This window comes from Caretta caretta, chromosome 1 (assembly GCF_965140235.1).
Source record: "Caretta caretta isolate rCarCar2 chromosome 1, rCarCar1.hap1, whole genome shotgun sequence".
Taxonomy (NCBI): domain Eukaryota; kingdom Metazoa; phylum Chordata; order Testudines; family Cheloniidae; genus Caretta; species Caretta caretta.
The window spans coordinates 236,549,645-236,574,579 of NC_134206.1; the positions used below are offsets into that span (position 1 = coordinate 236,549,645).

The window sequence follows — 24,935 nt, forward strand, 5'->3', positions numbered from 1 at the left end:
CTATGAAGCATCATTTCAGTGTCAGTAAAACTGGATGAGATGATAATTAAAACAGAATTCTTGTAAAACTCCTGGATGAACATAGCAAATGAATATGGCCTTCATAAAGTAAAATTGTGTCTCTTTAATCTGTCATAGTTTTTTAAGCATGCCAACAAAATAGAGGCTAAAGGAAAACTGGTAGGAAGAATTTATTTGTACCTTCAAAAAGCCTTTGAATAGCTCCTCCCAAGAGTCTACAAAGGAAACTAACTAGCCACCTGGTGAGAGGTAAAATACTGTCATGTTATAGAAATTAAGTGAGAAAACAAAAAGTAAGAATAAATGGGTATTTTTCAATATGGCAAAAGATTAGCAGCATCCCATTATTTTGTATCAGGACCAGTATTGTTTAATACATTTATTAATAATCTGAAAAAGTGAGTGAAACAGGGATGTGACAATTTGCAGATGACACAAAATTATTAACGATAATCAAGAGTACAGAAGATAATGAGGAACTTCAGAGAGAACTAACAATTCAAGCAGGATGGGAAGCATGACAGCAGATGAATGTGAATCAGTTGCTCTACTGACCTCTTCTCATAAAAGAACAAAGTGATATTCAATGGAAGTGAAAGACAACAAAATTAATACATAATACATTAAGACACAATACATAATTAACCTGTGTAACTTACTGCCATGTGATGTCACTGAGGCCAAGAGAGCAACAGAATTCCAAAAAAAGTCTAGACAATTTCATGGATAATGACAATACCCACAGTCACATTAATTAGGATTATTTTTTAATAAATGTAACAGATATAAAGTGTAATGCTCTAGGGCATAAGTGAATCACTAACTGAAGAAACTTCCCCTCTCATCAGATAATTCCATAACTGTCAATCTTCTGCTGAAAAAGAAGAGGGCTGTATATGCTCAAAAGTTTTTCTCACCAACAGAAGTTGGTCCAAAAAAGATATTACTCACCCACTGTCTCTCTCTAATATCCTAGGACACACACAGCTACAACAATACTGCAAACAATCTTCGCTGTAGCACATGGTACTGACCACTACTAAAACAGGATACTATACTACACAGCCCACCTGTCTGGCCAGTAGGGCAATTCCTATATGTTCATATGGACATAATGCATTTATGAAAAGGACTCAAAGTGAATGAGAACAGTGGTTTACTAGTTACAAGTTACGGCATCATTCGTGTGGTTGAAGAGGCCGTATGATTTAGTAGATAGAATTCTGGACTGGAAGTCAGAAGACCCTGGTTCTATTCTGAGCTCTGATATTGACTTTCTCTTTGATCTTAAATAAGTCCCTAAACCTCTCACATCATAAGTTCTGCATATACAAAATGGGAATGATACTGACCCTGCTTTGTGAAGAACTTTGAGATTTTTAGGTGACAAGCCCTATACAAGTAGTAAATATTACTAATATTGTACTAGAACTCTGATGGCTTCCTCTCCCTCTCCTAGATCCAGTCCTCCTTCCTAGTAAAAAGTTGAGTTGGAGAACTGGGGAAGGCTCAGATTGGATGCCAAAAAGGGAAGCGAAACAGAAGGGAAAGGAACACCAATAAAATGGGAAAAGAGAATGCAGAACGGGGAGGAACAGAAAAGAGGTGGTGTAATGAGGCAGAGTGGTCTGCCTCCAGTACAGAGGGGGTTAAGTCCCCCTGGTGGGTGCAGCTAACCCCACCCCACCCCCCTCCACAGGAAGTGCAGGGGTGGGCAGGAAGTATAAGAACAGGGCCCTGCAGGTCAGTTGGGCTGGACCAGGGAAGGAGGCAGACCTCTCTCCCAGGGAGCTGAGTCCTCAGTCAAGCCCATGACTGGGAGCAGAAAGAAAAGGCAAACCACTTCCCCAGGAGACAGAAGGCCAAGGGAGAGACTGGAGGAAGGGCCACCTGACCACGAGACTGAGAACCAGATCCCAGCGGTGACAAAGTGGCACCAGCAGGAACTGGTAGGAAGTAGCCCAGGGAAACAAGACTTTGATACGGCTGTGCTGCCAGGATGCAAGGCATCGATCACATGTTTCTTTGATGACCCTGTGGCAGGATCTCCCACCACTTCTAGTGCCCTGGGCTGGAACCTGGTGGACTAGGGTGGACCTGGGTCCCCCTAGCCCCCAACCCCATACGCGGGACTGGTTGTGCGCTAACCTTTAGGCCAGAAAGTAGTCAATGGAGACTGTTTAATTGCTCATCTACAATTGCTGAGATCTAGTTGGTTGCTACTTGCCCCAGCCAGGAGGCTGAAGCCATAGACTGTTAATTGCTCAGCTCGCACTCACAGGGTTTGAGCCACAGAATATTGCTGTTCACTCCTGCCAGGAAGCCTGGGCTCCCAGTTGACTGGTAGTTGGCTCAATCCTCTTTCAGAGGTTTGAATTGTTATTTGGGTGAGTGTGCAGCCGTAAGGCAGGCTACCCGACACTATGTACAGTGGGCCTATCGACTCCCTGATGCCTCTGGAGGGGGCGCCCTGACCCTGAGAGAGGCAGGAAGGCTAAAGGTGGTAAGGGCTGAGATGCTGGATTAATTTAAAGGGAAACTGCCAAGAGACGTAGGCTACAAATTAACTTATCTCTTCAAACCATTTTTCACAGGGTCCTCCACACCCCCTTGTAGACTACCAAAGCTTCCTCCCAACAGGCCAATCACTGCTACAATCATGCTTTCAGCAGAGGACTGGATGGGTTTCAGAGTCTATCAATATTACTTATGGATTGGCCAGAGGTTTGAGGGTCACGAAAAATTCCTTGGAGCTGATACAAACCCAAATCTCTTACATGGCAATGCACAGCACTACCACAAATACAGCAAACTGGACCCCCTTCCACAAGAAGATGTGTTCTCAAATATTTCCACCATTAAAAAAATATTTACATTGTGGTAGCATCTACAGGTCCCAATCAGGGAACTGGGGCCTATCGTACCAGGCACTGTACAAAAAACATATCAAAAAGATGAAGATCTTGTCACACCCACACCTTCCATTGGAGAAAAAATTATAGTCCTTTAAAAACCATCCATGAAACAGTCTAAAAATTGCAGATGCAGGACAGGCAACCTAACGACCTACTAGAAGCGTTGTCTGTGAAGTCTTTAGAAGCTTCTCCACTCCCAAAATGTGTGGCTACCTGTTAAACCGCTTAGGGGACAGTTCAGCTAGTCCAGTTCCAGAGAAATTCAGGTTATGGCTGACCAGGAGAAACTCTAAGCTTTCATACAGGGGATTGTTAATTTTTGCTGAAGGGTAGCCCATGAAATGAAATCAGCCCCACCGAAAGATATAGAGTGCAAACAACGTACTTGACTCGGAATTTTCACACGTTTCCATTTCTGCTGTTTCTTCCTCTTCCTGCTCATCAGTATCTCCTGACTCATCGCTATCTTCCACCCATTTCCCTGGCATCAATCCTGCTGAGTCATAGGAATTACATAGTGGACCCACAATGTGAGAAATGAAGGATTCCTGAAGGTGTGCCAACTGGGGTGCTGAGCGATCCATGAAAGGACTTATAGGAAGGCCAAGGCTCGCCTCTTCATCACCCTAGAGATGACAAAAATTTGTTACTTCTGTGTGATACATTAATTACATGGATATGGGGGGAGAAAGTGGAGGGAAGCATCAAAGGCAACTGCAAACATTAGAAGAAAAATATTCTACTGTGGAGCCATCTCCTTTCACCATTTCACTTTTTATAGCAGACCAGCACGAAAAGGTAGCATGGCATCAATTCAGCCTTCATATAAAAACTACTATACACCATTCCGGAGCTCAAACACAAGAATAATCTGCTATAAAGAATACCCTGAATTTACAAAGCATGCTATATGAGGACTTCCTAAAGTAATGCCCACCTTCCAGTCCTGTAGTTTACATTGCCATCTTGGAAGCTTGAAAATAAAATCACCTTTCTCCATACTGTTTTTCCCCCTGCATCATGTATGCAAATCATTTGTGATTTTTATCATCATTATTAGCTTGTTAGCAACTAGCCACCTTATACAAGGGGACAGGATTTACCTTTTCAGAGCAAGGGTTGGCTTGTCAAACTAATTTTCTTATGAATTTTGCCTTTCTTTCATTATAAATAAGCTGGGCGACTCTACTTTTGTGTTTCTTTGACCTGCCGAGCTTCAGGCCATAGTCACTCATTTCCTTGGGAATGTTGTAATGAATGTGCCAATGTAGGGTCGTTCAAAAATGCAAGATCCTCCGCACATGTCCCTTTGCTACATTTCTTTTGGGGGAGCGAAGGGGGGGGGGAGAGAAAGAGAGGAGGCCCCCCCCCCGGTGCTCTGATGGAAGAGTTAGTTTTCTAGCAAGATCCATTGTATGAGCCAAACACTCAAGTTCTTTTTCAGTCATCCCTAGTGCAGCAATATTCCTTTACTATAGGATTTGGTCCTATAATAAAAGAATAATTGATAATGCATGTGACTTGTTATGCACACTGATGTGACTAGACAGCGGAGACCTACATTTGAGAAATAATCAGTTCATGAACATTACTGAAGATCCACAGTCAATTTCTAAGACATTATATCCATGTTGAATTTGTTTCCAGGTGCCTAGTTTCTCTGAGAATCCAAGATATGGTTAACTGAATCATCTCCCTTTTGAGAAAAGGGAAACACAAAGAGTAAACAGTTAAACTTTGATGAATGCCTCACTTCCAGCTTTTCTGCATTTCCTAACAAGGTACACATAGTTCAGTGCTCAGCTATCAAATATTTGATCTCCCCACTCCCATCATTATCTCAAAACCAAAGTGTGTGCACATTCCTGAGATAACAAGTGGATTAACCAGAGATGGCAGTTCTCTCTCCTTCACAGCATGACATCTCAGATTTCATGTGAAGAAGTTGTCAATGATGGGAAGAAAGTCAACTGATGAAAAGTTTAATGTGTAATTCTTTCAAGCTTGATTATGAGCTTGATTTACAGCTGGAAACAACACACATGTCTAACTGGTCTTTCTTTAAATATCAACATTGAGCACATGGAGAAAACCTATTAAACATACTGCAACCATATTGTGTGTGTTTTTCTAAATTTAAATACAATTACTTTTTGATGACACTTAGAATTTGTACAGAGTTGTAATTCTTCAAAGCCTGGGACACTTCTATTTTTTAATGGAGAGGAGTGCTGTCAAGAATGGCTCCCAATTTTCATGGCATATGCTGAACTACATTGTACATTTGCAATCCATTTTTCTAGCAAACCTACTTTGGGGAGACTGGTGTTTCCCTTATAATTCTTCCTTTCAAAAATGACAGGTTTCAGAGTAGTAGCCATGTTAGTCTGTATTCGCAAAAAGAAAAGGAGGACTTGTGGCACCTTAGAGACTAACCAGTTTATTTGAGCATAAGCTTTCGTGAGCTACAGCTCACTTCATCGGATGCATTCAGTGGAAAATACGGTGGGGAGATTTATATACATAGAGAACATGAAACAATGGGTGTTACCATACATAGTGTAATGAGAGCGATCACTTAAGGTGAGCTATTACCAGCAGGAGAGTGGGGGGGGGGGAGCAGGAACCTTTTGCAGTGATAATCAAGGTGGGCCATTTCCAGCAGTTGACAAGAACGCCTGAGGAACAGTGGGGGATGGGGAATAAACATGGGGAAATAGTTTTACTTTGTGTAATGACCCATCCACTCCCAGTCTCTATTCAAGCCTAAGTTAATTGTATCTAGTTTGCAAATTAATTCCAATTCAGCAGTCTCTCCTTGGAGTCTGTTTTTGAAGTTTTTTTATTGAAGAATTGCAACTTTTAGGTCTGTAATCGAGTGACCAGAGAGATTGAAGTGTTCTCCGACTGGTTTTTGCATGTTATAGTTCTTGACGTCTGATTTGTGTCCATTTATTCTTTTATGTAGAGACTGTCCAGTTTGACCAATGTACATGGCAGAGGGGCATTGCTGGCACATGATGGCATATATCACATTGGTAGATGTGCAGGTGAACGAGCCTCTGATAGTGTGGCTGATGTGATTAGGCCCTATGAGGGTGTCCCCTGAATAGATATGTGGACACAGTTGGCAACGGGCTTTGTTGCAAGGATAGGTTCCTGGGTTAGTGGTTCTGTTGTGTGGTTGCTGGTGAGTATTTGCTTCAGGTTGGGGGGCTGTCTGTAAGCAAGGACTGGCCTGTCTCCCAAGATCTGTGAGAGTGATTGGTCGTCCTTCAGGATAGGTTGTAGATCCTTCCTCAGCTCTCGTCCCCTAATGCCCCTACTCTACTTGCACTACATTGATAACATCTTCATCATCTGGACCCATGGAAAAGAAGCCCTTGAGGAATTCCACCATGATTTCAACAATTTCCATCCCACCATCAACCTCAGCCTGGACCAGTCCACACAAGAGATCCACTTCCTGGACACTACGGTGCTAATAAGCGATGGTCACATAAACACCACCCTATACCGGAAACCTACTGACCGCTATTCCTACCTACATGACTCCAGCTTTCATCCAGACAACGCCATACGATCCATTGTATATAGCCAAGCTCTACGATACAACCGCATTTGCTCCAACCCCTCAGACAGAGACAAACACCTACAAGATCTCTTTCAAGCATTCTTACAACTACAATACCCACCAGCTGAAGTGAAGAAACAGATTGACAGAGCCAGAAGAGTACCCAGAAGTCACCTACTACAGGACAGGCCCAACAAAGAACACCACTAGCCATCACCTTCAGCCCTCAACTAAAACCTCTCCAACGCATCATCAAGGATCTACAACCTATCCTGAAGGATGACCCATCACTCTCACAGATCTTGGGAGACAGGCCAGTCCTTGCTCACAGACAGCCCCCCAACCTGAAGCAAATACTCACCAGCACCCACACACCAAACAACAGAACCACTAACCCAGGAACCTATCCTTGCAACAAAGCCCATTGCCAACTGTGTCTACATATCTATTCAGGGGACACTGTCATAGGGCCTAATCACATCAGCCACACTATCAGAGGTTCGTTCACCTGCACATCTACCAATGTGATATATGCCATCATGTGCCAGCAATGCCCCTCTGCCATGTACATTGGCCAAACTGGACAGTCTCTACATAAAAGACTAAATGGACACAAATCCGACGTCAAGAATTATAACATTCAAAAACCAGTTGGAGAACACTTCAAACTCTTTGGTCTCTCGATTACAGACCTAAAGGTGGCAATTCTTCAACAAAAAAACTTCAAAAACAGACTCCAATGAGAGACTGATGAATTGCAATTAATTTGCAAACTGGATACAATTAACTTGGGATTGAATAGAGATTGGGAGTGGATGGTCATTACACAAAGTAAAACTATTTCCTCTTGTTTATTCTTTCCCCACCCCCACCCCCACCCCCACTGTTCCTCAGATGGTCTTGTCAACTGCTGGAAATGGCCCACTTTGATTATCAATATAAAAGGTTCCCCCCACCCCACTCTCCTGCTGGTAATAGCTCACATTAAGTGATCACTCTCGTTACAGTGTGTATGGTAACACCCATTGTTTCATGTTCTCTATGTATATAAATCTCCCCACTGTATTTTCCACTGAATGCATCCGATGAAGTGAGCTGTAGCTCACGAAAGCTTATGCTCAAATAAATTTGTTAGTCTCCAAGGTGCCAAAAGTCCTCCTTTTCTTTTTTCAAAAATGAGAAACTGGGTGTTTTCCACAAAACAGACAGTTGTTTCAGGGACTGGGAAAGGTGATAGGGTGTTGGCTAGTAACAGACTATAAAAGAGCCACTGGGCCAGATCCTCAGCTAGAATAAATCAGCTGATACATATGAGCCCATTGTCTTTAATACCTGCAGCAGGTTCTCGAGGAAAATTGCTACTATACATCATGTTGGTATGGCAACTAATGTCATTCAAAGGACACAATGGAAAGCACATTGCATAAAGCACTCAGAAGCATCGATTTTTTCAGGCACAAAGTGCATTGATCAAAAATCTCTAACAATTTAATAGAATGTTTCTGGCTATCAGCCATGTTGGAAACCACTTTCAAGCCAAGAATCAAACGGTACTATATAATGCCCATCCTAAAAGGAAGACTGAGGGCAAGGGCAACAAAGATAACACCTTAATCAGAGTATGCAGATGGAATGAATCTACTGTAAAACACACAACATCATCATGCTTTTGCTGATCTTGTTTTAGGGTTCGTTGTCAACCGCTTTTATGACATTGCTGCCGTTAGTGTACCAGAACACGCACTGTGCATGCCATCAGCTGTGATGGCGCCAACGTGAGCCAAATTTTTATATTTGATTGGTATGCAGTGGAGTTTAAATGACTGCATCTCTTTATGTGAGCTACAATGAGATGCAGCAAACAAATAATAAGAACACAGTCCTGGAGACAAATCTAGGAGATTATGGCAGAACTCCTGCAGTAGGATTTATTTTTAATAATTAGTCTTATATTTATGCAGTGGCAAGTGTCCTCTTGCATCCTCAGGTGCTTTAAACGAAGAGTCCAGATAAATGCTTGAATTTTTCTTCCCCTGACTCCCCCTACATATTCGACCAGGGAGCAGAGGGAAGCCAGCCCTTTCCCAATGCAGTCGCTAATACGCTAAAACTAGGGGCAGTCAGCACCCTGCAGTGCTTAGCATGAAACCTCTGGGTCACTGTCCAGGCCTTCCCAGAAGATTCTTGAGTTTTGGGGGGCAGTAGTTCAACTTGCTGGCCCATTCCTGATGACATAAGATATGTGGTGCCATTATCCAGAGCCCAGAAAACTCAGGGTGGGCAGCTAGCCCTGGATGCAGTGGGGTAGGTGCCCTGAATACAGGCAGTGCTAAACAGGCAACATAGGTGTTCTCTAATTCTAACTGGAAAAGATTAAGATCAGGGCTCCCTCAGAACTCAAACTTCCAAGGGAATACTAGGGGGTTGCTTTGCAAACCAAGCTCCGGTGTTCTGTTCTTGAATGCCATCATGAACTTTGAACCTGGCATAGTTCATGCAAAAACAGAAAGCGTATTCCTCAAACTTTCTTCAAAATTAAAAAGTAATTTCACCCAACACTGAAATGCAATCAACTCCAGGCTCAAACACAACCACACTACAGAATAATTTAGGACAGAAAGTAAAGCTAGTCATTTCTGCTTTGGACACACATCTACCTGTTCATAAAATTCATTAACAATGCCCTCTGTCCACTGCAGATGCAAGTCTTTGCATTTGGCAGGCCCATTGACGTCAGCTAGTTTGATGCACATTTGGCAAACCAGCAAGCGGTCATTTTCATTAGTCCAGTCAATTGCAACATCATCGTTCACCTGGAAGATACAAAAGGGAAGAAAACCATTACAAGAGCCCATGGTAAGAGGAAAATCTTGTCCTGTGATGTGCTAAAACATGCTCAGCTACTGAATGCAAACTACAAACCTAAGTAGATGGGTTTGCCCTGGTTTGTAATTTAGGAGTGTAGATCAAGCATGAAAAAGAAGAATAAGTGCCAATAATTAAGTTTTGCGATAGATAATTAGGAATCATATAATTATTTAGCAATTAATATTCTGGCTCTAAAGCACTACTAGCAGAAGACAGACCTACAAAATTTTCTAAGAAACGATGGCCTTATCTATACACAAGGTTGCACCAATTTAACCAGAGGTGTGTTCTAAAACTAATTTTAGTTAAACTGGTGCAAGCTTGTGTGTAGACAGACAAGGCCTACGTTTCTTTTCTATTTGGGCTAAATGTGTTTGAAAGAGTTCCCCCACAAAAAACAACAACAGCAGCAGCAGCTGACACATATTATTCTGCCCCTTTTAAAACAAAAGGGTTCTCTTGTGATCTAAAGTGACCACAGCTATAATTTAAATAATGAAGCAGCTTTAGCCTCTCAATACAAGATCTAATAGGCAGCGGTAAGGCACAGGGAAATCAAGGGCTTCACATTTCTACCAGAGCGGTTTCTCTCTCCAGTATTTTAATGATGTGACTATGTATCCTACCTCCACTCTGCCAATGATATCAGCCTTCATTGCCCATTAGTTCAATTTTCCCTAAAGCACCTTAACCCTTTCTCCTACACCACCCTTTATGCATCGGAGAAGCTCCCCATTAATATCTGTGTCATTGTCTTCATTCAAATCTCTCCTTAGAACTCACCTGTCTCAATGTCTACAAAACACATGACAATGGAAGCTGGTAATGCTAAGACCACTCCTTATGACATCATACATGATTTTCTCAGTGTTACCCGGTCTTCCCCCTACTTGTTTGTTATATCCACTTATTGTCCATTGCACATGTTACACTGCAAGCTTTTTGGGGCAGGGACTGTTACATGTATTTATGCTGCCTGCAGCCCAGCATAAATAGGACCTGATCTCTGACTGGGGCCTGTAGGCACTTCTGCAATATAAATGAGTGATTAAATCACTAAGAATCATAGATAATTTCCTTTAAGGCAGAGACATATTTAGCAAAGAAAGCTTTATTTGGTTAATATTTTCAGCTAATTCCTCCCACTTGTTTTTATTGTGTAACCACTCATACTATCCAAGGACCCAACATAGGGGGACAGTTGCCAACTGACCTTACAAATCCATAGTCAGTCAACAGGACATGCCACATCAAGCCATGCATCTGATTTCCTCTTCTGAGAGAGAGCAAATATCACCTTCACATGTGACATGTTTAATGTTGAGCACCTCCAAGTTATGTCTGGCAGTCATGTTTTGTTGCTGGATCTAGAGCTATAATACCTCTGGCTTTAACTCATCCATTTTCTCTGGCTATTTAACCTCACAAAAATGAAAATTTAGGACAAAGTTATTAAATCCAGGTGTCTAAATTAAGGCACCAAAATCAGTGATCTAGGCATCAAATTCAGTCACCACTGACATTAACGGGAGTCCTTCCATTGACTGCAGTGGGCTTTGGATTTGACCCTATCTAACCTGTTTTGCAGAGATGCTGAGAACCCACCGATCTGTCTGATTTTAGTGGGGTTGAGAGTTCTCAGCACCTCTGAAAAATCAGTTCACTTATGTAGGTACCTTACTATGGATTTAGCTGCCTAACTGAAATGTTTGGACTAAGTTGTTAACACAGTGCATAAGATGCTTATTTTCAGCCATTTAAAGCCTATAAAAGACAAAGAATGATTACGGAGAAATGGGAAACAAAACTGATCACACGTTCATAGGTTCCAAGCTTTCTGCATGTGTGGTTCCTTCATCAGTGTATCCACAGAAAGAGAGGCAATGCCGTGTTGCTGAGTGATGCAGCTTAATATCCAGTTAAACTAATTAATTTCTGGTAATTTTCAATACCTTAGATAGCTAAATGAATATTATGAAAAATAGTTCAGAACATGTTTTTAGGAATACCTGTTACTGTTTCAGTATCACTATTCACTGAATGGAGATGTGTTTCGCTATCTGTGGGGCTGCCTTTTTAGTGATCTTTCCCAGCCGGTAACCCATATGATGTGCAGAAGGGCAAGAAGAATCCTCTTTCCCTTTAGAAAGCATTGCAAATTAGAATTTCTTATTACCTTGGCATTGAATCTGGCTACAAAATCGAAGTGTTTCTTCAGGTCAGTGGCCAAAATGGCCTCAATTACCAGGAAGCGGAAATGCTTGAATTCCACATGATCAAGGTTGACTAAGAAGTTATATTCTGGCCTGGACATGAAAAGATTCCATGCAGCAGCTGCGTGATGATTCTCCAAAACAGAGCGGTCGTTATACAGCACGGCCTGTGGAAACAATACACTGATTTAAGAATTAAGAATCCTCCTAATGTCTGAAACAGAAAAACAGCAAATAAGAATGACTATTGGAATAATGAAATGACTTCTGATGATGGGAGAAATGAGGGAAAGGATCAGGTCTTTAAAAAAAATTTTGCAGAGATTTTAAGGAGTGTTAATTTCTGACAGCAGTAACAGCAGCTGAATATCTGTTTCCTAGTGGTGATTAAGACTGATTTGGAAGATCCTGCTCTTACACTCCAGACAATCTCCCATTTCTAGTTAATCAGTGCTGTGATGAGTTAATCTGGTGTTTTATATTAGCCATTAATGCATTGGCAGAGAGCAGATAAATTCACCATATGGTAGTGAAAAGCAATGAAAAGCTGTGCTCAGAAGTCTTTGGAGGCTTAACAATTATGTAGACTTTAAAAATGTGGCCCAAGACTTACCTGAGGAGCGCTGGTTGCAACCAAAAAGGCATTGGTCCTTCCTGGATGATCATAATCATGCATGGCTGCAGCGACGTAAAGCGCCATCAATTCTAGGGCAGGGATGCTGCCAGCGAGGCAACCGTAACTCTCATCTGCAGGTGTGTATGTCTTCGAAAACACATATCCCATATGGCCATGAGTGATTCCACTATCAGAATCTGAGCAGAAATAGAGTCCCTTACTGAGTTTTAATTACTTATTGAAAATATAGACCATGAGCAAAATTGTGGGCCTGTGTGTTACAAAAAACCCCCCAAAACATTTGACCAAAACCAATCATCTCAGATCGGGTCTCATAACCTAATGCAGAAATACTGAACTTGATGATTTCTGATATTTTGTGTATGTTCCAGCAACTCAAAAATGACTGTTACCCTAACTAGAATTGGCACAATGGTATGTTTATTTTTTTATAATTCTGATGGATAATATCAATGTTTATTTTTAAGCTTTTTTTCCTATTTTTATTTAAATTTTCTCAGTTGTGCAAAATTCTGGGTTTTAGGCATTTTCCTCCTCTTTCTATGTATGTAAATTTTGCAGGACATAATGGGGGAGTCAGACAATAATTATTTAGTGACAGTAGATGTTTGGATTCAAAAAGTTAAAGCGGTATAAAACTGTTAAACACAAACTGTCATCATCATATGTCAAAATATACAAAGTACATATCCTTAAATCAAACTCTCAATTTCTCAAGCAGCATTTTTCTTACTTTGCCGAACTGTAATTTTGATTAATATCAATGAAAATATTTTTTCGTTAGTTTGCGTGTGTATGGTGAAATCAACGTTCACCAACATTTACCAGTAAAAATCAAACCTTCCAAGCCTAATTGTAACACTGTAAATTTATGTGCTATTTAATTAGTTAATTAATTAATTAATTGTGAGGCATTAATCAATGAACAGCCCAGCATTTCTTAGCTAACCCATGTTTACATTGCATGGCTCTCTGTTTCCCTCCAATGGCTGGACCACATAGAAGTTTAGAGTCATTTATAGCCTTTGAGCTAATAGATTTGGGTCTTTAAGCTCAAGCAGTGGAGGTGCATGCTTTGAGACTCAGAGGCTCTGGGTCCAAACTCTGCTGCTGCTAACCTACCCAGAAGTCATCTTCTGAGACTTCTGGAACAGATCACTTTCATAGGCAGATACTGGACTAGCCAGACACCTGGCCTATTCTGCTATGAGAAAAGGAGTACTTGTGGCACCTTAGAGACTAACCAATTTATCCACAAGTACTCCTTTTCTTTTTGCGAATACAGACTAACATGGCTGTTCCTCTGAAACCTGTCATTCTGCTATGGTGATTCTTTTGAGTGAATGTCTTTCAAAAATGTTTTTTGTAAAACATCTTTCTACCCAAAAGATCCCAAGTGTTTATTAAACAATACACACTAGCTCCGCTAACTTGCAGACATCACTTAAGTGGCTTGTAGAAAGAAAGGGCTTAAAAAGAACATGAAAAAGTAAGATGGTTCTACAAAGCTTACAAAAGATTTGAATTCACATATTTTTAAGTGTAAAATACTGTGCTTCTATAGTATAGTTAGGACCCTACCAAATTCATGGTGGTTCATTTTGGTATATTTCACAGTCATAGGATTTTAAGCGTCTTAAACGTCATAGATTCAGATATTGAAATCTGAAATTTCACAGTGTTGTAACCATAGGTGTCCTGACCCAAAAGGTGGTCATGGGGGGATTGCAAGGCTATTGTAGGGGAGTCGCAGTATTGCCACCCTTCTTTCTGCGCTGCTGGTGGCAGCGGCGCTGCCTTCAGACCTAGGTTTTCAGCTAGCAGCCATGGAGCTTTCTGCAGCTGGGGAGATTCCCGGAGGTGGGTCTGATTCAGTCCCAGGAACGGCCTTTGCAGGGGAAAAGAAAGTGCCGTCCCTCATCAGCCCAGCCTAGTAGCTGGAGCATCCCCAACCCCACCGCTGCTCGACCCTGACTCCAGGCCGAATGCTCAGAGATTAAAGGGGTCTTGGGGCAGAGAGAGAGAGAGTGTGAGTGAGTGAGTGAGTGTGTGTGTGTCAGAGACAGAGACGCCACGGTGCCTTTTCTGACCATCCTCACTTCTGTGCTGCTGCTGTTGGTGTCTCTGCCCTCAGAGTGGGGGGCCCGGTCAGCAGTTGCTGCTGCTCTCCATCTGCCCAGCTCTGAAGGTAGTGCAGAAGTAAGGGTGGCAATACCCTGAGACGCCTACAAAAGCCAGATTTCACAGCCTGTGAGGCGTTTCTCACAGCCATGAATTTGGTAGGGCCCTAAGTATAGTTGATGGAAATCTATTGGAAAGAATTGGTCGACCACAGTTGCAACACACAAATAAATATTCTAGGACACATTAAATATCTAATATATATTGCTGAAATGGTTTGAAAGTCCTTCCTATGCAGCCTCCTCATTTGGTGATTTTTCTCTAGCAAATGAAATGTATAGTATTCCGCAACCCATGTCTTAAAAGAACAGTATATTAAAAAGAATACCTGAATCACTTGCTGACCCATGGTCATTAATCACTGTTGGGAGTCCTGGGATAGGTTGAGTAGTAAGGTACCAAACAGCATGTAGAACATCAGTCGCATGAATTCTGTTGTGATCTATGATACAAATCAAGGCAACCGATGACACTATTATTAAACATGCAGACTCTTTCTATCAGAGGGCACACAGCACCATCTACTGGATACAATGGGGAACTTCTAGGGAGTTTTAGTTCAAGGAACAGCAAAAAAAAACCAACAGCCATTACAAGATATGAGGACTCTGGCTTATTTTACAATTCTGTAAGTTTTCAGCTTTCCTTTTACTACTAGGTTGCTACTGGAGGGGGAGCTTTTATACACCAGACATGAAGAGGGGAAGCCATGGGGAAGCACTACTCCCCAGGGCTGGTGCAAGGAGGTTGAACGCCCTAGGCGAAACTTCCACCGTGCGCCGCCCCCCCTCGCGGCAGCTCCCCGCCGCCACCGCCCCCTCCTTCCCTCCCTCCCCTCGGCCTGGGCAGCTCCCCCTGCAACAGCTTGCTCCCTCCCTCCTCTTGGCCCGGGGAGCCGCGTGCAGCTGTTTGGCGCGCAAGTCTGGGAGGGAGAGAAGCAGAGCGGGGTGGTGCTCAGGGGAGGAGGCGGAGCAGAGGTGAGCTCGGGCAGGGAGCAGTTCCCCTGTGTGCTGCCGCCCCTCCTCACCCCCCGTTACTTGCTGCAGGCGGCCCTCCCTGCGCCCCCCTGCCCGAGCTTACCTCTGCTCCACCGCCGCCCCCCACCACTTGGTGCCCTAGGCAACCGCCTAGTTCGCCTAGTGGTTGCACCGGCCCTGCTACTCCCCCACACACGAGAGAAGAGAGGGAGCTTTTAGCATAGGAGTGAGAGCCGTGCTCCCTTCTACTTCCCTGGCCTTTTGTTATGCAAGTATCATCTGGTCAATAAAAAGGGTAAAATACTGGCTCCTCTAAAATCAGTGGAAAGACTCCCATTCATGTCACTGTGGCCAGGATTTCTCCCAGTTTCTAACAAAAAGAGCTTGTCTTCACTGCAACGATTAGCTTGAGTTATTCCACTAGCCTATCTTGAGTGAGGGCAGCAACATCTGGAAATAACACTCAGGCTATACGGTGATTGGATTAGCATCTGACCAGCTGTGTTAACTCAAGTTGTTGCATGTAGCTCTATCCCCACTGCATCCCTAGTTTGAGCATCAGCAGCCCTTGAGCTTCAATACACACACACACCCCGACAGGCCAGCTAGCTCAAGTTTAAAGTAACGTACCATTTAAGTTGAGCTAGAGACGGGGTGGGGGGAGAGGGGGATGGGAGTCAGACTAAGGACAACACTAGAGTTACATCTTGAGCTAACACCACAACAAACACATGTCCTTATATAGATTTTATTCAGCTCTGTTATCAATCTCCAACAATGCAGCACGTAGATAAAAGGCCCTTCAAATCCGGGGGAACTTAAATGTTATATTTCTTTGGCAAAGATAATATAATTCTGGGACAGAATCCTAGGAATCTGAAAAATATAGATTATATATTTCTATACAGATATACCCAGTAAATGTACCCCAATAACATCCAGCATTTTCTATATAATATGTATCTACTGTAAATCGTATATCTATATATGGGTGTATACTTGCTTCTGAAGCCATAGCTAGCTAGCATAGAATAGCGGGGATGTCTGCTAAAAGTTATGCCAGGACCACAGGTTTAAAATCACTGTTCTATAGCATCTCTGGTGTGGAAGCATATCACGGGGGGGGGGGGGTAGGGGGAGGTGTGTGTGTGTGTGCAACCATTCCAACAAAATCCAGATAAGACTGACAATACCACCAACCAATAAAAAACATGGCTAGATAGAACAGTCCCTGATACCTATAAACTCTCAAAATAGGAGCCATCTTACTACCCGAGATTTACACAAAGTTCTCTATGAAGTAAAATTTAAAAAACAAAAGAAAATGAAAAAGCCCTAAATGTCAAACAGACAGAAATGTGATGGCAGAGTTCAGGAAGAGCCTCTGCGTAGGAGGCAATTAGCTTAGCAGTGTTGCATATATTGACAAAACTGTGGAGTACTCTTTTCACACTGCACAAAGTTTAGTGTACATCACACCAAAAGAGGAATACTACTCTTACGCATTTAGTCAAGAGGCAGGCGACAAAATGCAGCCCTTGAAAGAAGAAATGGCTGTGGTGACCAGGGAGAGGAAAGAATGTATAAAAATATTTACTGAACATGTCAAAAGTCAATGAGATCTGAGCAAGAGACTCTTATTTGACCTGTAGCTTTACTTACAAGGTATCTCTCTGTATCCACACTCCAAGGCATGAAAGTAATTCATGAACTCCCTCTCTGGAATTTTAAAGGCTTCAAACAGCCCCATGTCTTCAAAAAGCCTGTATGATACCTGGAAAAGGAAAACAACCACGCTGCTAAGTAGACCAAAAAAGACATCATAAAAGCTGATCCTATAAAGTCACCTGGTATATCCCTATTCAATACAGGATTGTTCCCTATGGCATTTTCCCACGTGATCATCTGGTCTAGTTCAGGTGGGGTACTCAGTACTTCTGCTGAGACACAGTTACACAGTCAAACAAACAGGTTGTTCAGAAATTGTTCACCAAAATGTTCCTCTTCTTTGTATTCTCTGATTGTTCTAAGCAACCTTTTTTCTTCTCTGATGGTTACCCTCTTCCAATACTTGTACCTAGTTATATTCCTATCAGGTGACATTTAGCAAGCCTAGATATTATCATCAGATTTAAATGCCCCAAAATGGGCTAGTGCCTCACAAAAAAACATAACAAAACACAAAGAAGCGGAGATTTACAAAGTACTGATAGGAATTAGCATCTCTGCAAATCTCCCCCATATATCCTGTCCCAAAGAGTCTGCAATGACAATTGTTGTGCTCTTTGCCTAATCATTTAAACAGATGAAGGGAGGAGGAAAAGAAGCAGCCAAGGGTGTCAAATAAAAGGTCAGCCTAATAAATGTCACTTTTTTTTTTTTTAAACCTTGTACGTGAAATGACAGAAGTGAGTTTTCAGGAGGGATATGACTGAAGGGAAGGAATTTTCAGCAGGGAAGACATCCAGAGAGCATTCAAGCATGGAAGAAGGTTACAGAGAATTTTGGAAGAGGAGTCAAGCAGGGTATTCAGGCTGGTAGCAGTGGTGGAGTGAAGAAGTTGATGGGGGAATATAATAGGAGACCAGGTCAGCAATGTAGACAACAGCTATCACACGATGTAGGGGCTTGAAAGCAACAACAAATTTATACACAGTGCAATGGGACCCAATGAAATGACTATGTTAAGTTCTTCCAACTTTCCTTTTGAATTTAGCCTCTCCAGCACTTCATTAATTATTCTCATCATGAGGTGCCCAGAACCAAATACTGTATTCTTTGTGTGGTCTCACCAGAGCTGTATCAAGGGGAGACCACTGTCTCCCAGTTCCACCATATACTACACTCTGCATATACAGTCTCAAAATCATACTGGCCTTTGTTTCAACATAGCACAACTGAACCTAAATTAAGCTGCTATCAACTACTGCGTCTTTCAGCATATTGTGTGTATGAATTGGGATCCATAATCTGTGCTGATGGGTGTAGTGAATCCAAGTTTTAACAAACGGAAACTCTGAATATCTGGCCTTCATAGAGAATTACAATTATTTTAAAGTAACTGATATGAATTTATAATCTGAGCTATCTTCAAGTTTTTTTTTACTAGGGATTTCTTATCATGCAGAACTTCTGTGTGAACTAATTATGAACGATTCTAGCAAAAATGAGAAAGGATGATGCAGTCGAAGGGTGCAGCTGAGAGTGCACAAATGTAGTTTCTGACTCCACATACAAGGGATCTGTCTGTTATCAAGTGTCTGCCACCTGTGCTTCTGGTGCTGGCACCTGTGTACTGACCAGCTGCTACTTGAATGGCACAGGGTGCCAACAGTACCATGTTCAATATTAGTACCCAGAAAGGTGCTGGTAATGCTGGTCAGTGTTGACATGGTGAGGCCAATGAAAGCCAAAGCCACAGAAGCTGATAGCAGTACTGCTGTAAAGGACACATCAAAGCTGCTTGAAATAGAGCTATTCCAGTGCAGAGATCAGTACTTTTAAGTATTGGACTATCCCTCTTAGAACTCAGAGTCCAAACAAGACATAAATATATAGCAGAACCATCAAAAGAGGGAGAAAAGTCTTTCTTCAATGATAGGATATTTAAAAACCTGAGGGCACCAAATATGGAAAAGAGCGCTCCTAGAGAAATTCTTAGCCATTTCTGTAGCTCAAGCTTCAATGGCAACCGGAGATTGGTAATAGAAAATCCCTATGCATCTCAGTTCTGGAGGCTAACTGTAGGCAGTAGGAGTGTGGGTGACGTGAGGGCTCAGGGCAAGTGTTAGTGCAAGAGTTCCAGGTGTCTGTCAGGATTAGGCATGTCTGCTCTGAACAGAAAACATGCTTCTTAAAATCTCAGATTGCCACTGGGGACAGGAAGAGAAAGGCAACAAAAGAGATTACTCTTTTCTACATTGCGGAAGGAATGAACCCCTTAATTCTCTAACCTGACAACGTAAGAAAGTCACACTAAGAAGCTAGTCTGGTGATAGGTCATTAATTATTCAACCCCCTCTTTACCGATATTGCTCTCTCTCACCTTTCTGTATGTTCTGTTGTTCTCTAGTTCTCTACCCTGTTGATCGCTCCTTAGTTTTCTTCTACCTACCCCAGAGCTAATGCCTCCTTACTTTTATTTCCCTCAACATCTGCCTCCTCTGTGGTGCAGCCATAAGAAAGAGAATGGAACTGGAAAGAGAGGATGACATTTTACATGTATTCTCTGAGTAAAAATTTCAACAGCACCTAAGTGATTTAGGAACCTGAGCCTATTTTCAAAAGTGACTTATGCACTGAAGGGCCTTAGGCCCATTCACTTTAGAAAATTTTACCCTGTGCATTTAATCCTTAAGGAAACCCAAGTGCTTTACAAAAAAATTGCCAAAATCCCATGAGGCTTATGTACGCAGAAAAGGCCCCAGAGCATCTTAAATATAGAAAGCTGCCCTGGGGTCAGCAGCAACGAAAACTGTCACAGGAAGTTTCTCCAGCTCTGTGCGCTCTCCAAAGAAATTACTCAGGACCTGTGTTTGCGCTAAGCTGCGCGGTTGCCCAGGAATGATTCAAGTGCCGTGTACCTGACTAGCAGAGCTGCGCACATCCGACAGCATCTGCCCCTCCCCCCACTGCTTTGCAGCCACGTTGCTCCAGCAGCTGCTCCCAGGACCCTCCTGCTGGCTGTGCAGAATGGGGTGTGTGTGAGGGGAGTGCTGATGTCTGGGTATCTCCCCCATACCCCAACTCCACTGAGCAGGGGAGAGGGGACAGGGCTCAGGACTCGGAGCAGGAGAGAGCTGCTGTGGTCTGAGGTCTGACCGAGCAGTGAGTGAGTGCCTTAAACAGACAGCGCGTGGTCTCTCGGAGACTTCCCCAGCAGCCAGCTCACACAATCTCTCTCTCTCACTCACACACACACACACACACACACACACACTCTCTCTCTCTCTCTCTCCCCTTCCCCCGTGCCCACATATCCAATCTCTGCAGAAATGGGATACTGGGGAACAAAAGCAAATATCATTCTGGGATGAATTAACAGGAATGTTGTCAGCAAGACACGAGAAGTCATTCTTCCGCTCTACTCTGCTCTGATTAGGCCTCAACTGGAGTATTGTGTCCAGTTCTGGGCACCACATTTCTGGAAGAATGTGGACAAACTAGAGAGAGTTCAGAGAAGAGCAACAAAGACGATGAAAACATGATTTCTTATGTGGGAAGACTGAAAAAATTGGCTTTGTTTAGTCTGGAAAAGAGAAGATGGAGGGGGGACATGATAACAGTTTTCAAGTATGTAAACGGTTGTTACGAGGAAGAGGAAGAAAATTTGTTTTTCTTAACCTCTGAGGATAGGACAAGAAGCAATGGGCTTAAATTGCAGCAAGGGAGGTTTAGGTTGGACATTAGGAAAAACTTCCTAACTGTCAGGGTGGTTAAGCGCTGGAATAAATTGCCTCGGGAGGTTGTGGAATCTCCAATATTGGAGATTTTTTAAGAGCAGGTTAGACAAACACCTGTCAGGGATGGTCTAGAAAATTAGTCATGCCACAAGTGCAGGGGACTGGACTAGATGACCTCTCGAGGTCCCTTCCAGTTCTATATCTAGGATTTTTGTTTCTACTGGAGGCGCACATCTGCACATTACCTCGGTGCACATAATTTATTCCACACATGGATGGAAAAAATTAGAGGGAACATTGCTCAGGACAGGCATCCGCAGCTCTCTAAAGAGAGGAGGATTCTGGTTAGGCCAGATGCATAGCCAGTGGGTCTATGCATTGCATAAATTAGCTGGCAAAACCTTACAAGGGGGAGCAACAGGCTATATTCACTATCTCTACCTATGCCCCATGGTAGGCAGTGTTGTTGTAGCTGTGTTGGTCCCAAGATATTAGAGGGACAATGTGGGTGAGGTAATAGCTTTTATTGGATCAACTGTTGGTGAGAGGCAAGCTTTCAAACCACACAGAGCTCTTCTTCAGGTCTGGGACTTGTGCTAACTACTTATGCTAAACTATCTGTTCATCCTTGAATTTAACTGTGACACTCATAGTACCTTTCCCAGACCTGAAGAAGAGCTCTATGTAGCTCAGAAGTTTGTCTCTCTCACCAATAGAAGTTGGTCCAATAAAAGATATTACCTCATCCACATGGTCTCTCTATGCTCTATGGTAGCAGCCAGACCTGAGCTGTGCAGGCAGCCTGACTAGCAGGGCCCAGGATTTCCAAACACAGCATGGAACTCAATTTGCCTCTCTTGGATCATGGCTGAGTTGACCCAGCCAGGATTCAAACTTGCAGCTACAAGGAAAGGAGGTATTTCAAACCTTAGTCTTAGATCAGTGCACCATGGAAGGTGAGAGGAACAAAAAACAGGAAAGAAAAGACACTAGTTGTGACTGTCTATCTAGTTCATTGTATCTTATTTCCCTGGAATATACCCTGTGAGAAAAGAGGAATGGTAGAATATTATTCTGCAGATTTTAATCTTATTGATTCATACAACTGTTAGGCAGGTATTTTTAAAAACTGCATGCCATATAAGAAGGTTATTTTTCCCCCTCTGAATTTCCAGCATTGATTTAGGTCAGAGGGGAAGGTTTCAAAATAATTCTGAAGAAGTTGACTGGACTGGCAAGGGGTGGAAGTGAATGGTATCCAGTTCCCAGCAGCTTATTTGGAGAGAAATGGTCTGCTCTTCCAGTCACCAAGAAGGATAAGCAGCCAAGCAAGGCATTCAGACACAAGAAAGAATGAAAGAACGAGGAAAAGGGATATTTATTTTCTGGTACTTATAGCTTCTTGGACGTCAGAAAATCTGGACACTTTGGCAAAATAAGTATTGCTGTTTTAGTTGTTATGTACTCTTTATTAACAACTTATTTTTGACTTTTTTCCTCCCATGGCAAATGTTGCCATATCTCAGGAGTATACATCACCTGATGGACAATCACACCCTGGCTTACTAAGCAACACCTTCTCCTTTCTTCCTCTCTTCTGCTTGTGTTTGGGGTAGGTAGCTGAAGGTCAGGTCAGATTCTTGTGGTTTGGCTTAGCGCTATGGATCACACATTATCATAACCATTGGTCCCTACTGCATATGGCTTCCTAGTTAGAAAACAGCTGTATGTGCCATACTACCAATGTGCTCAGTACACTTTTTATTCTTAGGAATACATAAATTTCAACACATACCCTTTGTTTGGTAAGTAGTGTTACTTCCCTCTCCCCTCCCTTCTGCCCTTTTTCCCCCCGTCTATGAAAAACATAGTGCTTACATGCATAATTTATAAATCTAATGCTTCTGGCATCTGTTAAAACTAAAACAAATGCTTCCAGTGAAATGATTTTTAATGGACGTTTCTTTCAAAGAGGGAACTCATTATTCACATGGTGCTTAGTATAACCATCTTCTATGTATTACTTATTACAAGCACATGGATAGTGCCCACCACAACAGTAGTTGTGCATGCTGTGTACAGCTAAATAAGTAAGTAAATACATTCCCCTGTATAGGAACCTAGAAGCCTGGGTTCCCATCGACATCAAGACAAAATAAATCAGAGACAAGAAGATATGGGAAACTGAATAAGTACTTATGCAAACATCTGGCCAACCAGGCTGGTGCTACAATGCTTTCTGAAGATAGTTATGTTCAGGGTTTCTGGCAGTAATGAATTCCACAGATTAGAGTCTGCCACTAATAATGCCCTGACTCCAAACCCCCCAATGTTTCCATTCATGGGTGATTTTTAATTTTCATTCAAAAGCCATCTTATGACGAACAACATTCCCCATGAAGAGACTTCCCATGCCATTCTTTTTATAGGGCTGTTTAATTTCTTTGTGCAGAAATATACAGATGATGATAATGTGACCAACAGCCCCCAGCCCCAGCTAGCTATGAAACACTTCCAATGGGCCTTATTTACAGGTACAGAATCAGAACCTTGACACCGTATAGATTTTCCTAGAATCTGAGCCCTGGCCTATCATTTTAATCAACTTGCAGTTTGGTAATGGTCAGAGGAGAGATGCTTCCATTTCAAGCTGTACATTTTTTTCCAAGCTCACCTTTCTTTCTAAAGCAAACTGGTTTCTTCCGTTCAGGAATTACGATGAGAAGAGCAATAAGCATAAATTAAGGCGTTATGTATCTCTGTGGCTTGTTGTGAAGCTGCTATTTCAATTGGAGAGTTTTGCTGTTCCATTCTGAAGTGAGATTTTTTTCTGTGAAGGTCTTTCTATCCCTTTGTTTACAGGTTTGCCTGTGCTGCATTTAAGTGCTTTCCATTGTACATAGTAAGAATGCTTTTATCGTCAGAGTTGTGTGGGGTCTTTTTTAATAAAGTGGCTAAATCAATTTAACATTCCACAAATAAGAAAGAGACATCTCAAGTAGCCTTAAAAATGCTAGGCCAGCATTTGCTTTCTAAATGGAACACCCGCCTGGGGGAACATGTCAACTCCTCTTTGTTCCACCTCATAAATTTTGGATTGTGGGGCATGCATAGTTAATTCCTCTTGTTAATTTTCTTTCTTTCTATTTTTTTTTTTAAAGATGAGACTATTTAATTGCGGAAAGCAGAGAATAAATCACTGATGTGTTTGTTTGCCTTTGTCCATTCCACTTTAAAGACATACTGTGATATAAATTACACATCAGAAAGTCAACCTGTTCCCTGGTTTAAAAAAAAAGCTCATTTCATTCAGCCACCTTGCTTCCTTATTAGTGGGGGACATCTTCATTTTTAAACCCAAATTTAATCTTGGGTCATCCCATTTACATTAATGTCAATGTAAATTATTGATATCCGAAATGTTGAAGCCTGAAGTTGAGAATACAATTGTTGTTTATGTTAAATAAATGAATCCCAATTTTTTGAAGCACCTCAGATTGATTTTTTCGCATCCCTCATTTTCCATCTCTGCCCCTCATCATGCCCCATTATTTGGGCTTTGGCAGGCGACAATTCACTCAGGGTGTGGACAGTGATTACATCTTTAAGCAGGTTTTCTGAACACACAAGGTTGCAGGTAGAAGCAGAAGGGGGAAAAACAAAAATGGCAGTGGGGAGGTGGAGGGTAGAGGTTGCTGGGAAGTGGGGACAACAGAGGAAAACAGCTGGGGGAAGTGTGTCATTTCACACTCTCTCTGATAAGAAGTGCTATACACAGCCTAGGCTTTCCTCTTACCCTAGAAGGAACCCGGAATATTGTAAGCTAGTTTTGCACAGCTGTTACATGCTGAAGTACAGACTGGGGTTGCTGACAAGGAAACAGCTCACAGAGTAAATCCTCATGTCACTCTGAATTTAATCAATCATCTTTCCTCGTTGGCTTTTGAATTAGCTGTATGCAGCTGAATAATCATCAACAGCCAAGGGACCAGGACTTGATTTAGCATTAATTGGAGTTTATTGCACTGAGGGCTGGTTAGCACCTTAACCTCTGTATGTATAATGTGAAACAGTTAAACTTGATTAACACGTTCACTGCTTTCCACTAGCCTCCTGCACATACTGCTTTGTAAAGAGATACTCTAAA

At 42.2% G+C, this 24,935-nt stretch overlaps 1 protein-coding gene across 3 annotated transcripts in view; it reads right to left on the reverse strand.

Moving 5' to 3' along the window:
* PDE3A (phosphodiesterase 3A) overlaps nucleotides 1-24,935 on the reverse strand; it is a 375,888-nt gene that overhangs the window by 12,039 nt on the left and 338,914 nt on the right. For all 3 annotated transcript variants that reach the window (XR_007353519.2, XM_048827278.2, XM_075121962.1), the window contains 6 exons: nucleotides 17,049-17,160; nucleotides 14,738-14,851; nucleotides 12,205-12,404; nucleotides 11,555-11,758; nucleotides 9,168-9,323; nucleotides 3,322-3,562 (listed from right to left, as the gene is read on the reverse strand). Coding sequence is in view for 2 of the 3 variants with exons in the window: in XM_048827278.2 (XP_048683235.1) it covers nucleotides 3,322-3,562; nucleotides 9,168-9,323; nucleotides 11,555-11,758; nucleotides 12,205-12,404; nucleotides 14,738-14,851; nucleotides 17,049-17,160 (1,027 nt within the window). In the remaining variant the exon portion in view is untranslated. The remainder of the gene's footprint in view (nucleotides 1-3,321; nucleotides 3,563-9,167; nucleotides 9,324-11,554; nucleotides 11,759-12,204; nucleotides 12,405-14,737; nucleotides 14,852-17,048; nucleotides 17,161-24,935) is intronic.